Raw genomic sequence first — 13405 nt, 5'->3', positions numbered from 1 at the left:
AACGCCGTGCAGCTTACGGGCTGCAGGCCTGTTGACGCGGACTCCTCAGCCGGGATCTGTCCGGCGAGGCCTGGCTGGAGAAACGTCTCATCCGTGCCCCGACGTTCCTGAGCCTGTGTGCTAGGCCTGGAAAGGGCGGAGGGGCTGAAGGCCCTTCCTTCCGTCTCACGTGCTGGTGACTCCAGCTTCTTGAGGTCTAAATGTTTCCATTCTCACAGGGTACAGAAACGTTAGCCAGTTTCTGTAACAGAGGAGAAATGTATTTTAGTACAGTTTTTATATGCGATACATGCCACATAGTACTTTATTAATACTACCACCAGTTTGGAATTTGTTCATTCTGAGATAAATTCTGAAAAGAGCTGACTTAACGTTATCTCTGAAACGATAGTTGGCCAGGCAGAATAAAAGCTACAGAAGAAACTTACGGAGAACAGAACTTCCAAATCCTTTCTGGATTGGATAACTGGATACATATTCCCACACAGTAAATGACTGATAAGCTGATTTATTAAAGCAGGTAATCAAAAGATTTCGCCTAGGTATGTCATTATCTTATTTTGTTACGATGGTTATTCTATGTAACAGTCTACATGTGAAAAAATTTGGAAATTTAGACTGCTAAGTGGATTACACCTGGGCTGTCCAGTGTGGTATCTGTTCACTACATGGGGCCTTGGAGCACTGCAACGGGTGTGCACTGGGTTTTCAAGACTTAGTTTGAAAAAACAAGTGTGAAATATCTCAGTTGTTTTATTTTGATGACATGTTGGAATGATCATACTTTGGATGTTTGGTGAAGTAAAAAAATTATTTAAATTAGTTTTACTTGTCTTTAGTGTTTAACTGTGGATACTAGGAAATTCAAACGACACATGTGGCTTGGGCTGTTTCTGCCGAGCAGCGGCAGTGCAGTCATTGCCCTGATGGTCTTCCACGTGGAACATCAGCAGAGGTTGACTGTCACCCTGCCATGTACCACCCAACAGGAGAAGCTGTGACGGGCGCAGCCCCTGCCCTTCCTGAAATCTGGTCTGTAATGTAAGCAGGAGCACTCTAATTGAATACAAGAGACCTGACTATCCATTTGTGTTTCCAGGAAAAAGCATTTCAAAATGTGTATATATCCTAACAAGAGTAGACAGGCCTCAGCCACTCCCCAAATCAAGTGGCTCCTTAGAGTCACCCTCTCTGATACAGAAATGCAATAACGTGTTGGTTTAGTCTCTAAGTTTGGACAAACTGTATGATACTGCTAGCTGTATATGTAAGCACTATTTCCTGGGCATAGAATCGATTAAACTCTGTAAGCCTCAGTTTTCTCATAATGTCACTAGGATCAAATGATATAGAGTGTAAAGGTCCATACATGTGCATGGACTAACGTTTTGTAAACATCACTCTGCTGAGGTGTATTTTAATTTTCTGATTTCTTCTTTGGGTAGCCAGACTAGGGAAGTATGCATATAGTAAAGGTTTAGGGATGGTGCATGGCTATAGGACAGATAAAATCTAAAATCCGAGTTTTCTTGATTTTATTATAATTTCAACATGGAAACAGTTGATTTCTATAATAGGGATCACTTAAGACTTTTTTCCCCTTGATAATGTGTGTGTGTGTGTGTGTGCGCACGCAGGCATCATGTCTTGACTTTTTGCCACCCCATGGACTGTAGCTGCCAGGCTTCTCTGTCCATGGAATTTTCCAGGCAAGAATACTGTAATGGGTTACCATTTCCTCCTCCAGGGGATCTTCCCAACCAGGGGTTTGAACGTGCTTCCCTACCATCTATCCTGCATTGGCAGACTGGTTCTTTAACACTGTGCCACCTGGGAAACCCAATAATGTTTGTAATTTCTTTTAAATGGAAAATTTTCCAAGCAGATTTGATGGAACTTTACTTTATATTATAAATGCCTGACAGATAGAGATACCCCTACCTTATTTTCAGACTAATCAAAAAAACTAAAATTTTATAAGATTTGATATACATAATTGCTTACAACTATTTTTTTTTTTTTTTGGAAGATAAATTGGGAGGAGGGAGTTGTTGTAGTCCACAAAATTCTAAGTTTTTGCAGGAGTATAATAAATGTAAATGAATCTACCTGGTATTTTAACATAACTTGGAATCTGAACTATCATGCTAAATGATGAGATGCTAGAGATCATTGTTACTATTCAGTCGCTCAGTCGTGTCCGACTCTTTGCAACCCCATGGACTGCAGCACCCAGGCTTCCCTGTCCTTCACCATCTCCCAGAGTCCACCCAAACTCATGTCCAGTGATGCCATCCAACCATTTCATCCTCTGTCGTCCCCTTCTCCTCCTGCCTTCAATCTTTCCCAGCATCAGGGTCTTTTCTAATGAGTCAGCTCTTCAAATCAGGTGGCCAGAGTATTGCAGCTTCAGCTTCAGCTTCAGCATCAGTCCTTCCAGTGACTATTCAGGACTGATTTCCTTTAGGATGGACTGGTTGGAGCTCCTTGCAGTCCAAGGGGATTCTCAAGAGTCTTCTCCAACACCACAGTTCAAAAGCATCAGTTCTTTGGTGTTCAGCCTTCTTTATGGTCCAACTCTCACATCTGTACATGACTATTGGAAAAGCCATAGCTTTGACTAGACGGATCTTTGTTGGCAAAGTAATGTCTCTGCTTTTTAATATGTTATGTAGGTGGGTCATAACTTTTCTTCGAAGGAGCAAGAATCTTTTAATTTTGTGGCTGCAGTCACCATCTGCAGTGATGTTGGAGTCCAAGAAAATAAAGTCAGCCACTGTTTCCATTGTTTCCCCATCTATTTGCCATGAAGTGATGGGACCAGGTGCTATGATCTTTGTTTTCTGAATGTTGAGCTTTAAGCCAACTTTCTCACTCTCCTCTTTAACTTTCATCAAGAGGCTCTTTAGTTCTTCACTTTCTGCCATAAGGGTGGTGTCATCTGCATATCTGAGGTTATTGATATTTCTCCCGGCAATCTTGATTCCAGCTTGTGCCTCCTCCAGACCAGCGTTTCTCATGATGCACTCTGCATAGAAGTTAAATAAGCAGGGTGACAATATACAGCCTTGACGTACTCCTTTTCCTATCTGGAACCAGTCTGTTGTTCCATGTCCGGTTCTAAGTGTTGTTTCTTGACCTGAATACAGGTTTCACAGGAGGCAGGTAAGATGGTCTGGTATTCCCATCTCTCAGAATTTTCCACAGTTTGTTGTGATACACACACTCAAAAGCTTTAGCCTAGTCAGTGAAGCAGAAACAGATGTTTTCCTGAAATTCTCCTGCTTTTTCTATGAGCCAACGGATGTTGGCAATTTGGTCTCTGGTTCCTCGACATATAAAGATGGTTCCTCTGCCATCTAGAGATCATAAATAGAGTATGCTGCTGCTGCTGCTGCTGCAAAGTCACTTCAGTTGTGTCCGACTCTGTGCGACCCCATAGACAGCAGCCCACCAGGCTCTGCCGTCCCTGGGATTCTCCAGGCAAGAACACTGGAGTGGGTTGCCATTTCCTTCTCCATTGCGTGGAAGTGAAAAGTGAAAGTGAAGTCGTTTAGTTGAGACCGACTCTTGGCGACCCCATGGACTGTAGCTCACCAGGCTCCTCCATCCATGGGATTTTCTAGGCAAGAGTACTGGAGTGGCTTGCCATTGCCTTCTCCAAAATAGAGTATAATTTTTTAAAAGAAGAAGGAGTAATAATGAGAATTTCCCACTTATTTAACAACTCTGGAGATGAGAGGTCTGACTTCAGTCTCGCCAAGATAAAGCCGAGGCATCAGGGGGCCTTTGGGGGAGAATCGTTTGTGCTGTCGGCAGTATTCAGTTCCTAGTGACTGTAGAGCCGGGGTCCCCATTTCCCCACTGGCTGTCAGTGGACGCCATTCCCAGCCCGCAAGGATCCACACTGCCTCGTTTCCCTTTCTCCATCTTCACAGCCAGCACCAGCAGGTCAGCTCTCTCTGTCCTCAGCCGCCTCATTTTCCGTAGTCACATCTCAGCTTTTGTTTCACTGTAAGGACCCCTGTCCACACTAACCCACATGGCCACCCAGGTCACTCTTCCCAGCTCAGACTCTTAAGTCACGCCTACAGCGCTTCTTCTGCCCTGTAAACTAGCACACTTACAGACCCCAGACATTAAGGGCATAGGCTTTATTCCACCTGCCATGGCTTTGTGGGGGAAGGTATGAATTCTTAAATTTGACCCAGGAAGAAGTAGGAAACTTTAATGGAGGAATTAATGTAGAAAAACGTCTAAAAGAGCCGTTACAGTAATAACTTCAAAAAGTCACCGGCACCAGCAGATGTTATAGGTGAATGACCCAAATTTTGAAGGATGGATAAATTTGGTTGTATAAACTTAGGAAAAGGTGGAAAGTTTGTCATTTCATTTTGTGAAAAAGACATGTTCTTGTGAATCAAAATGCTCTGATTTCTTAGATTCCTTTTTGTCTGTGGACTTGTAGAAGTAATTTAAAACTCAAAGCTGAGCAAACATTCCTTCTGTTTTAGCTGTATCTTCCGCCACCCCAAGGCAATAAAAGCTTCTCAAGGAGTGCAGTTCCAAGGAACAAAGAGAAAATACTCATAAAAGGAAGAAGAAAAGCCTAGGTTTATAGCACCTGCTTAAATTGTTTCCCACTTTACCATCTTGGGTAAGAAATGCCTTCCTTGCAGGACCCTGAAAACAGAATCCAAAAAGAAAACGTAGACACACACACATACATACAAAGGGGCTATGTTCCAGAATTTAAGAAGAACTCCATTAAGACCTTTTTTTAAAATAAAACTAACAGAGACAATTCACATAGGACCTTCAGAAGATGGCCTAGATTAATATGTTGAGAGTGTTTTTTTTTTAAGATATTCACCCTCACTAGTTACCAAGAAACCTTAACTAACATAATGAAGCCCTCCTTCCATCAGATTAACCAAACAAATAAAAATTTAATGCATCATGTTACTTTTACGCTTGCTGCTGCTACTGCTGCTAAGTTGCTTCAGTCGTGTCCGACTCTGTGCAAACCCATAGACAGCAGCCCACCAGGCTCCCCCGTCCCTGGGATTCTCCAGGCAAGAACACTGGAGTGGGTTGCCATTTCCTTCTCCAATGCATGAAAGTGAAAAGTGAAAGTGAAGTCGCCAGTCGTGTCCGACTCTTTGCGACCCCATGGACTGCAGCCCACCAGGCTCCTCCGTCCACAGGAGTCTTCAGGCAAGAGTACTGGAGTAGGGTACCATCGCCTTCTCCTACTTTTACACTTAGGTATAGACATATACACATATATTTATGTTAAAATCCTGCATGTGTGTGTATTGGTCGCTCAGTCGTGGACTCTTTGTGAGTCCAAGGACTGTAGCTCACCAGGCTTCTCTGGAGTGGGTTGCCATGCCCTTCTCCAGGGGATATTCAGGACCCAGGGATTGAACGCAGGTCTGCATTGTGGGCAGATTCTTTATCTCTGTCATTTGAGCTTTCCAGGAAGCCCATGTTAAAACCCTAGGAGAAAGCAATTTGGAACTGTTTATCTAAATTGGAATGTACATGCCATTAGACATAGCAGTTTTACATATATAAATTTATCTTATAGAAATAATTAACTCTATCTAAAGATGCACCTCTCTAGAGTGTTGTCATTTTGTTTGCAAAGGTGGAAAATTAGAAAATCGCTAAGTATTTAGGAACACTACGAATTTTTTCTCTTCACATTCCTTAAAAAGGGTAAGGCCGATTTTTATACAAATCAAAGGTAAATTTTTATGACCAAGTAAGTCCAAAAAGTAAGTTACAGAGGGGTGGTCTTTTGGAATAATGGAAGAAGGACCTCTGAAAAATCTGTTTCTCCACAAATAAAACAGCAGTAACAGCAGAAACGCCAAAGTCAACTTGTTCAGAACTCTAACAGTTAAAGGACTGGGTCAACGTGAGGAGCATCTATTCAAGAAAAAAATGGCTCAACCTCAGTAATAATAGCATGCTTTGTACCATTTTAACTTCCCTGTTGGCACCCAGATCTGCCATAGTCTTTCTTGACCAGCAGCCTTGCAACCACTGGGGAAAAAGAAGGAATCTAGAATACCCCAAAAGTCCCATCCGCAGTAAATGGTCACTAGTTTCAGCAGCTCCCGCAAAAAAATCTTGTTCTTAGGGCTTGTCTTTATTTGACTTTGATCAGAACTCACTTAGAGAGAAACCCTATCCACAGAACATCCATCAGAAATAGTCAGTGGTCCTTACTGAACATCACAGCTGCCCAAGGCAGAAACGGTGCAAACCTGAGACTGACCAGAAGCTTAACAGGCAAACCAGAGGCTAGCAAGAGACCCAGAAGGGAAATCTAAAGAATGGGCTGTCCACTGAGGGTGTGGAAAGCGCCAGGATGTTCCTAGGAACTTAGAAGGCCACACACATGCAGGACTGTGCACAAGCCCAGGGATGACCTAAGAAACTCAGTCTGTCAGATGAACTTGAGTCTCTGCATAGACAAGAAAGAAGACTGGGTGTGGACCGCAAACTGCCTGAACGCAGGCCCAGAGCTCCCGGCAGGGCTCAGATGCTGGTTCAAGGAGTTTAAGGAAAGGGAATTCCTGCCCCTTACCTGACCACTTAGCTAACCGAGCAAAGACTTCAGGAGCACGCAAAGCAAGGAATATAGACTTTACAGAATTAGTTTAGGGAAGTCACTTAAAAAAAAAAAAAAAAAAACTGACAAGAAAACAAATCTGGACATTGGGATGGGAGGCACTCAGCTCTCGTCACCGTCTAACGTTAGAGCACTTGCAGTTACACTTGATCCCTCCCTTCCTCTCATACCCTTGATGGATCTGTCAGTAAATCTAGTCAGCTTTGTGTAGAATCTGACCACTTCTCACCACCAAGCTACGATCAGTTGGCTGACTTGGATTTTTTCAGTGGCAAAATTGTCCCCCCGGCCCCCGCCTTCTTTTTTGTTTTTTTTGGCTCTTTCCCATTCCTAAACTGTTCCCAACACACCTGTCAGAGGTATCTTTTGAAAATTAAGTCAAGTCATGTCATGCCCCTGCCCAAGTCCTCTAGCTGCTTCCACTGGCTTCCCTTCTCAGAGTAAAAGTCATCAAAACTCTACAGATCCCCCACTGCCGGATGCCCTGCTGGCTCCCAGACCTCAGCCCACTCCCCAGGCTTAGCTTTAGCCACACTGGCTACTCTGCTGATCCTCCAAACCACTGGGGCCTGCTTGGGGCCTTGGTACCTGCTGGCCCTCGTATTATCTGCAAAGCTGGTATTTTCCCTTCTCTGAGTTTTTGCCCAAAAGTCCTGCACCTCAGATCTCGGTGATGCCTTTCCTGACCATCCTGCAAACTCCACACCTTCGTCAGACACTCTCAGTCCCCTTTTCTGCTTTATTTGTGCCCACCATGTTTTCTGCCATGTGATGCCATGTAAAATCATACATATGTTTTGAATGTATATGTCTGTCTCCCCTCAGTAGAAACTGAGCACCTTGGGGAGTGGGATTTCTGCCGGTTTAGTTCCTACTGTGTTTTTGTGCCCCTGAGTGCCTGGTGCTCATCATTAGGCCCTTGGTTACTGTGGGTGAATGAACGAATGAAGGAGTGAGTGCACGCCCGGCGCTGTGCCAGGCCCGTAAGTCCCCGTCACAGCCTTCCGGAAGTGTCCCCGTGGGGCCCACAAGCCCTGCGTGGCTCTGGTTGCACTTGTCCTCCAGCCCAGCAGGACTTTCTGGGCCCGTGCTCCTGTCTGGGAGCCTCTCCGCCCCGGAGCCTGTGGGGAAGGCCCTTCGGGAGTCACAGATGCCTCACTGCAATGCGGGGACCAGTCTGGACATGGACGGCTATGTGAGCCCACATCCTGTCCCTCTCCAGATGCTGCTCCCTTGGCTTGGGGGTAGCAGTGTCCCTGTTTTGCAATCAATGAAAATGAAAGAGGCTTTTAGAAAAACCAGTGGAGGATTTTTTTTTTTCAATTTATTAATAATATAATCACCACATCATTGTTTCTTATTATTAAGAAGGGCTTAATAATAGAAGGGCTTCCCTGATAGCTGAGTTGGTAAAGAATCCCCCTGCAAAGCAGGAAACTCAAGATCCACTGGAGAAAGGATAGGCTACCCACTCCAGTATTCTTGGACTTCCCTAGTGGCTCAGCTGGTAAAGAATCCACCTGCAGTGCGGGAGACCTGGGTTCAATCCCTGGGTTGGGAAGATGCCCTGGAGAAGGGAAAGGCTACCCACTCCAGTATTCTGACCTGGAGAATTCCATGGCCTGTATAGTCCATGGGGTCGAAAAGAGTCGGACACAACTGAGTGACTTTCACTTTCACTTTCTATTATTAAGGGTGATAACATTAGTAAGGAAGAATCCAGTCATTTAATCCATGATTTCTGAAATTGGATTTTTTTTTCATTTTTTTAATATATGTACACACTCAGACCATTGTAGTATAAATAATTTATAGAAAACTCTAGCAGTCCTTCATTGTTTTAAAAAATGGACAGCTATTCTGATACATAAAAATGCATGCATCTTAATACTCCATGGAGTCATTATGTTGATGGTGTGCATAAAGAAGCATCATAATATTGATCATTTATTACAAGCAGTAAATTCAGTAGCAGTGAAAGCGTCTGGTGTTTCATTATTGCTACTGAATTTTTCTTCTAGGACAAAGTTCTAAAAACATCAGTTCCTCTCCGAGCATTGAGAGTTTGCCTGGAGGGAGAGAGTTCACTGGCTCCCCACCTTCATCTGCTGCTAAGAAGGATTCCTTTTTCAGCAACATCTCCCGATCGCGCTCACACAGCAAAACTATGGGCAGGAGAGAATCTGTGAGTATTTTAAGGACAGTTTTCTTTTTATTCTTCATTTTCCTCTAAAATGCCTCATTTGTGAAAGCCTCTTTTAATGCCTAGTTTTATAAAGTTCTTAAAATCATTATGGACTAAAATGAAATATTTCATCAAAAATATTTTGATTATTATAATTTAGTAATATTTTAAGGCTGTCGTCTGTATTATACTGGGTTGGGGACAAGGTGATATAGTAGCAATTTAAAGTAAGATGAATCCTAAATTTTCATTCTTTTCTCCTTTTTTGCCAAAGCCTGTGTTGTCTTCTAAAATGTAACGATTATCATTATAACAAACCATAGAATAAGATACTTTAAACAGACCAAGCTGTTTATGTTGTGTTGATAGCCACCAATGCCATTTGTATGCATTACTCCAAATCATATAGCTAGTACATATCAACTACCTAAAAAAAATCTGGTTTCTAAAGAAATTTAAGTCACCTTCACGAGAACTAAAATACTTATCACATTTTATAGCTAATTCAACATGATATTCTAATATGAAGAATTCCACTGCCCACTGGAAGAGGATGTAAATGTGAGGCCTTACAGAAAGGGGTCTGGATGTGGCTGAAAGGGTGCTGAGACGGCACAGTAAGGCTGCTGAGATGGGGGGCTGTAAACGTCTGAGGGGTGATTACTCATGGCTCATGGACACGGTAACAGTGTGGTGTCTCTCCATGTGACTGTGGGACGCGCAGCTTCCTGGGGCCTCGGCCGCCTCGTCTGCAGTTTGAACAGCATCCTTTGCGCTCTGAAGGGGAGACGTCAGCGCACACTCACGGGGAGGGGGGCTCCTCTGATGTGCACAAGAGCAGCACAGAACTTTCATTTGACGGTGGCAGCTTTAATGCAAGCAGTTAGCTCTGCTCCCTCCTAAACTCCACTCCAAGACAGTTAAAGTCATTAGAGATAAACCCTCCAGGAATAAGAAACAGTAGAGAAAGCAACAGCAACAAGATTTTGTTACTTGGAAAGCAGATGTTAAGTGGAAGCTAATGCAGCAGCCTAAGAAAGCTGAATGGTAAGGCAACAGTAGGGAAAAACCAAGAAGCATCTTGAGTGAGATGGTAAAACCCTCTAGAAGCTCAGGAACAGTGGGAACTTAGGAGCAGGGTGAAGGCGGAGCTGAAGACATGTTATGGTTCAATCACTCAGTTGTGTCTGACCCCATGAACCGCAGCATGCCAGGCCTCCCTGTCCATCACCAACTCCCAGAGTTCACTCAGACTCCTGTCCATCGAGTCAGTGATGCCATGCAGCCATCTCATCCTCTGTTGTCCCCTTATTCTCCTGTCTTCAATCTTTCCCAGCATCAGGGTCTTTTCCGCTGAGTTGGCTCTTTTCATCAGATGGCCAGAGTATTGGAGCTTCAGCTTTAGCATCAGCCTTTCCAGTGAATATTCAGGGTTGATCTCCTTTAGGATTGACTGGTTGGTTCTCCTTACTCTCCAAGGGACTCTCAGGAGTCTTCTACAACTCCACAGTTCAAAAGAATCAGTTCTTCTGCATTCAGCTGCCCTTATGGTCCTGCTCTCATACCCATACACGAATACTGGAAAAACCATAGCTTTGGCTATGGGGACCTTTGTCGGCAAAGTAATGTCTCTGGTTTTTAATATGCTGTCTAGGTTGGTCATAACTTTTCTTCCAAGGAGCAAGTGTCTTTTAATTTCATGGCTGCAGTCACCATCTGCAGTGATTTTGGAGCCCAAAAAGTAAAGTCTGTCACTGTTTCACCATCTATTTTCCATGATGTGATGGGACCGGATGCCATGATCTTCATTTTTAGAATGTTGAGTTTTAAGCCAGCTCTTTCACTCTCCTGATTCACCTTCATCAAGAGGCTTTTTAGTTCCTCTTCACTTTCTGTCATAAGGGTGGTATCATCTGCATATCTGAGGTTATTGATATTTCTCCTGGCAATCTCGATTCCAGCTTGTGCTTCATCCAGCCCGGCATTTCTCATGATGTAGTCTGCATATAAGTTAAATGAGCAGGGTGACAATATCAGCCTTGATGTACTCCTTTCCTGCTTCTGAACCAGCCTGTTTTCCCATGTCTGGTTCTAACTCGTGCTTTTTGACCTGCATACAGGTTTCTCAGGAGACAGGTAAGTTGGTCTGGTATTCCCGTCTCTTTAAGAATTTTCCACAGTTTGTTTTGATCCATACAGTCAAAGACTTTAATTAGCATAGTCAGTGAAGGCAGAAGTAGATGTTTTTCTGGAATTCCCTTACTTTTTCTGTGTTCCAGCAGATGTTAGCAATTTGATCTCTAGTTCCTTTGCCTTTCTAAATCTAGCTTGTACATCTGGAAACTCTTGGTTCATGTACTGTGAAGCCTAGCTTGAAGAATTTTGAGCATTACCTTATAAATGAAAGAAAACCTCATACCTGCCAGAGATGCTTGGAGGGCACAAACAGAACCTTCTGCATGCGCAGACCCGGGAAAGGAGCTGTGGGAGCCTCAGGAGCCTGAGGCAGGCCCGCCTGCAAGTGAGGGGGGCGGTCCCTGCGGAGGCGTGACCAGCGGCAGCCTTGCCACAGGCACAGGGGCTCCGCAGCCGCCATCCTGGGAGGCGCAGCTCATGGTGTGAGTCATCCTGGAGGAGGTCACCATAGCCTGCTATAGAGCCGCCGGAACTCTGGGGACAAAGAGATATCCCACAGACACACAGAATCGGGGAAAAAGAAAGATTTCCAACAAAGGATCGGGAATCAAAATTGCTACAGATTTTGTCGTGCAACACCAGAAGTAAGGCAGTGGAGGAATTCCTTCAAAGTTCTGAGACGAGGTTGCTTCCAACCTAGAATCAGTCCCCCAACAAGCTGATTAAGTGTGAGGGTAGAATACAGCGACTTTCAGACAAGCAAAATCAAACAAGTGTATTCCTGTGCACCCATTCTCAGAATCCCCTGGAAGACATGCCCCACAAAAAGAGGACAGACACCGAGGACAGAGAACACTCGAGAACCAGGGGCAGAGCGTCTGACAGGCACCAAGGAGAGAGACGCTCGAGAGCAGGGGGCAGAGCGTCTGACAGACACCGAGGACAGAGAACACTCGAGAGCAGGGCAGAGCGTCTGACAGTCACCGATGACAGAGAACACTCGAGAACCAGGGGTAGAGCATCTGACAGTCACCGAGGACAGAGAACACTCGAGAACCAGGAGTAGAGCGTCTGACAATCACCGAGGACAGAGGACACTCGAGAGCAGGGCAGAGCGTCTGACAGACACCAAGGACAGGGGACACTCGAGAACCAGGGGCAGAGCATCTGACAGTCACCGAGGACAGAGAACACTCGAGAACCAGGGGTAGAGCGTCTGACAGACACCAAGGACAGGGGACACTCGAGAGCGGGGGCAGAACGTCTGACAGAACTCTTCAGAAGGGCAATGTAGGGAATCCTCAGAGCACGTGGAGCACGCTGGGCAGCAGATCCGAAGAGCACTGCCAGCCCGGATTGGAGCAAGTCAGAAGGTTCCAGAAAGTTTTCTCTAAATAAGATGAAGTTGGAGGAATGACTAGTATGCTTGAACAAATTTAGAAATTTGCACAGCTAAAGGTGAGTTTTAAGTTTGAATTTGGGATTCTCCGGGCAAGAACATGGAGTGGGTTGCCATTTCCTTCCCAATGCATGAAAGTGAAAAGTGAAAGTGAAGTCGCTCAGTCGTGTCCAACTCTTCTCGACCTCATGGACTGCAGCCCACCAGGCTCTGCCATCCGTGGGATTTTCCAGGCAAGAGTACTGGAGTGGGGTGCCATCGCCATCTCTGTTATAAAAATGAAACCATTGAAATCCAGGACAATGGTAACTCCAAAGAAAAACCAAGAGTGTACAGAAAAGACAGAAAGGTATTGATGAACCCTGTCACTCAGCCAGGCCAGGAGCTTATATGCACCCTGTCATGTAGGTGTTGATGGTTATCACGATCAAGCCCCAGGAGAAGGTGGGTGGGACCTTTGCCTGGGGAGGAGGGGGTGGTGGTGGTCAGAGCTGCGTCTTCATCTTCCATCTTGGAAATCAGTGAGCAGTCAGTCCTGTCTAGAAAAATCAGGACGTGGCAACATAAGCTAGAGCTATAAAAGTGAGGGAAAAAAACAGTGAAAAGAATTGAAAGTGGTTGCTTGCGGAGAGCAGGAAGTGGAGGGTGGGGCTGTGTGAACTATTTTTCATAACAAGCCTTGTAGAGCCATTTGAGTCTTCAAAGTGTTACATATGTAGCTTAGATTAAAAATGATAAAAATTACAACAAAAATAGAATGTTTTGGCATAATAGATTAGAAGAGGAGCTGTCTGCCTGCACAAAGAGCATGTCTCTAAAGAGCGGGGGTGAGGACTCAGAAGTGAGGAGGCATATGGAGACGTGTTGGATCTGCGTTCCGTCCTGTTCTGGTTGCATATGGGTTAGGCTGCAACACCAATTAATGACTTTTCCTTTATGGTGCGGCTGTAACTTAAAACTGAGAAGTTGAGCAAAAATAGAGACTGAGTAAGTCTAGCTGTCTGTAGAGATCTGCTGTGAACCCAGAAACAGAATGCCG

General features: G+C 44.7%; 1 protein-coding gene across 13 annotated transcripts in view; it reads left to right on the top strand.

Annotated features, from left to right (window-relative positions):
• Positions 1 to 13405, top strand: part of TBC1D5 (TBC1 domain family member 5) — a 592035-nt gene that overhangs the window by 530349 nt on the left and 48281 nt on the right. For all 13 annotated transcript variants that reach the window (XM_059886432.1, XM_059886457.1, XM_059886448.1 and 10 more), the window contains one exon: positions 8668 to 8831. In XM_059886432.1, the coding sequence (XP_059742415.1) occupies positions 8668 to 8831 (164 nt within the window). The remainder of the gene's footprint in view (positions 1 to 8667; positions 8832 to 13405) is intronic.

The sequence above is a fragment of the Bos taurus genome, chromosome 1 (assembly GCF_002263795.3).
Source record: "Bos taurus isolate L1 Dominette 01449 registration number 42190680 breed Hereford chromosome 1, ARS-UCD2.0, whole genome shotgun sequence".
Taxonomy (NCBI): Eukaryota; Metazoa; Chordata; class Mammalia; order Artiodactyla; family Bovidae; genus Bos; species Bos taurus.
This window is presented reverse-complemented; position numbering and strand designations above follow the sequence as displayed.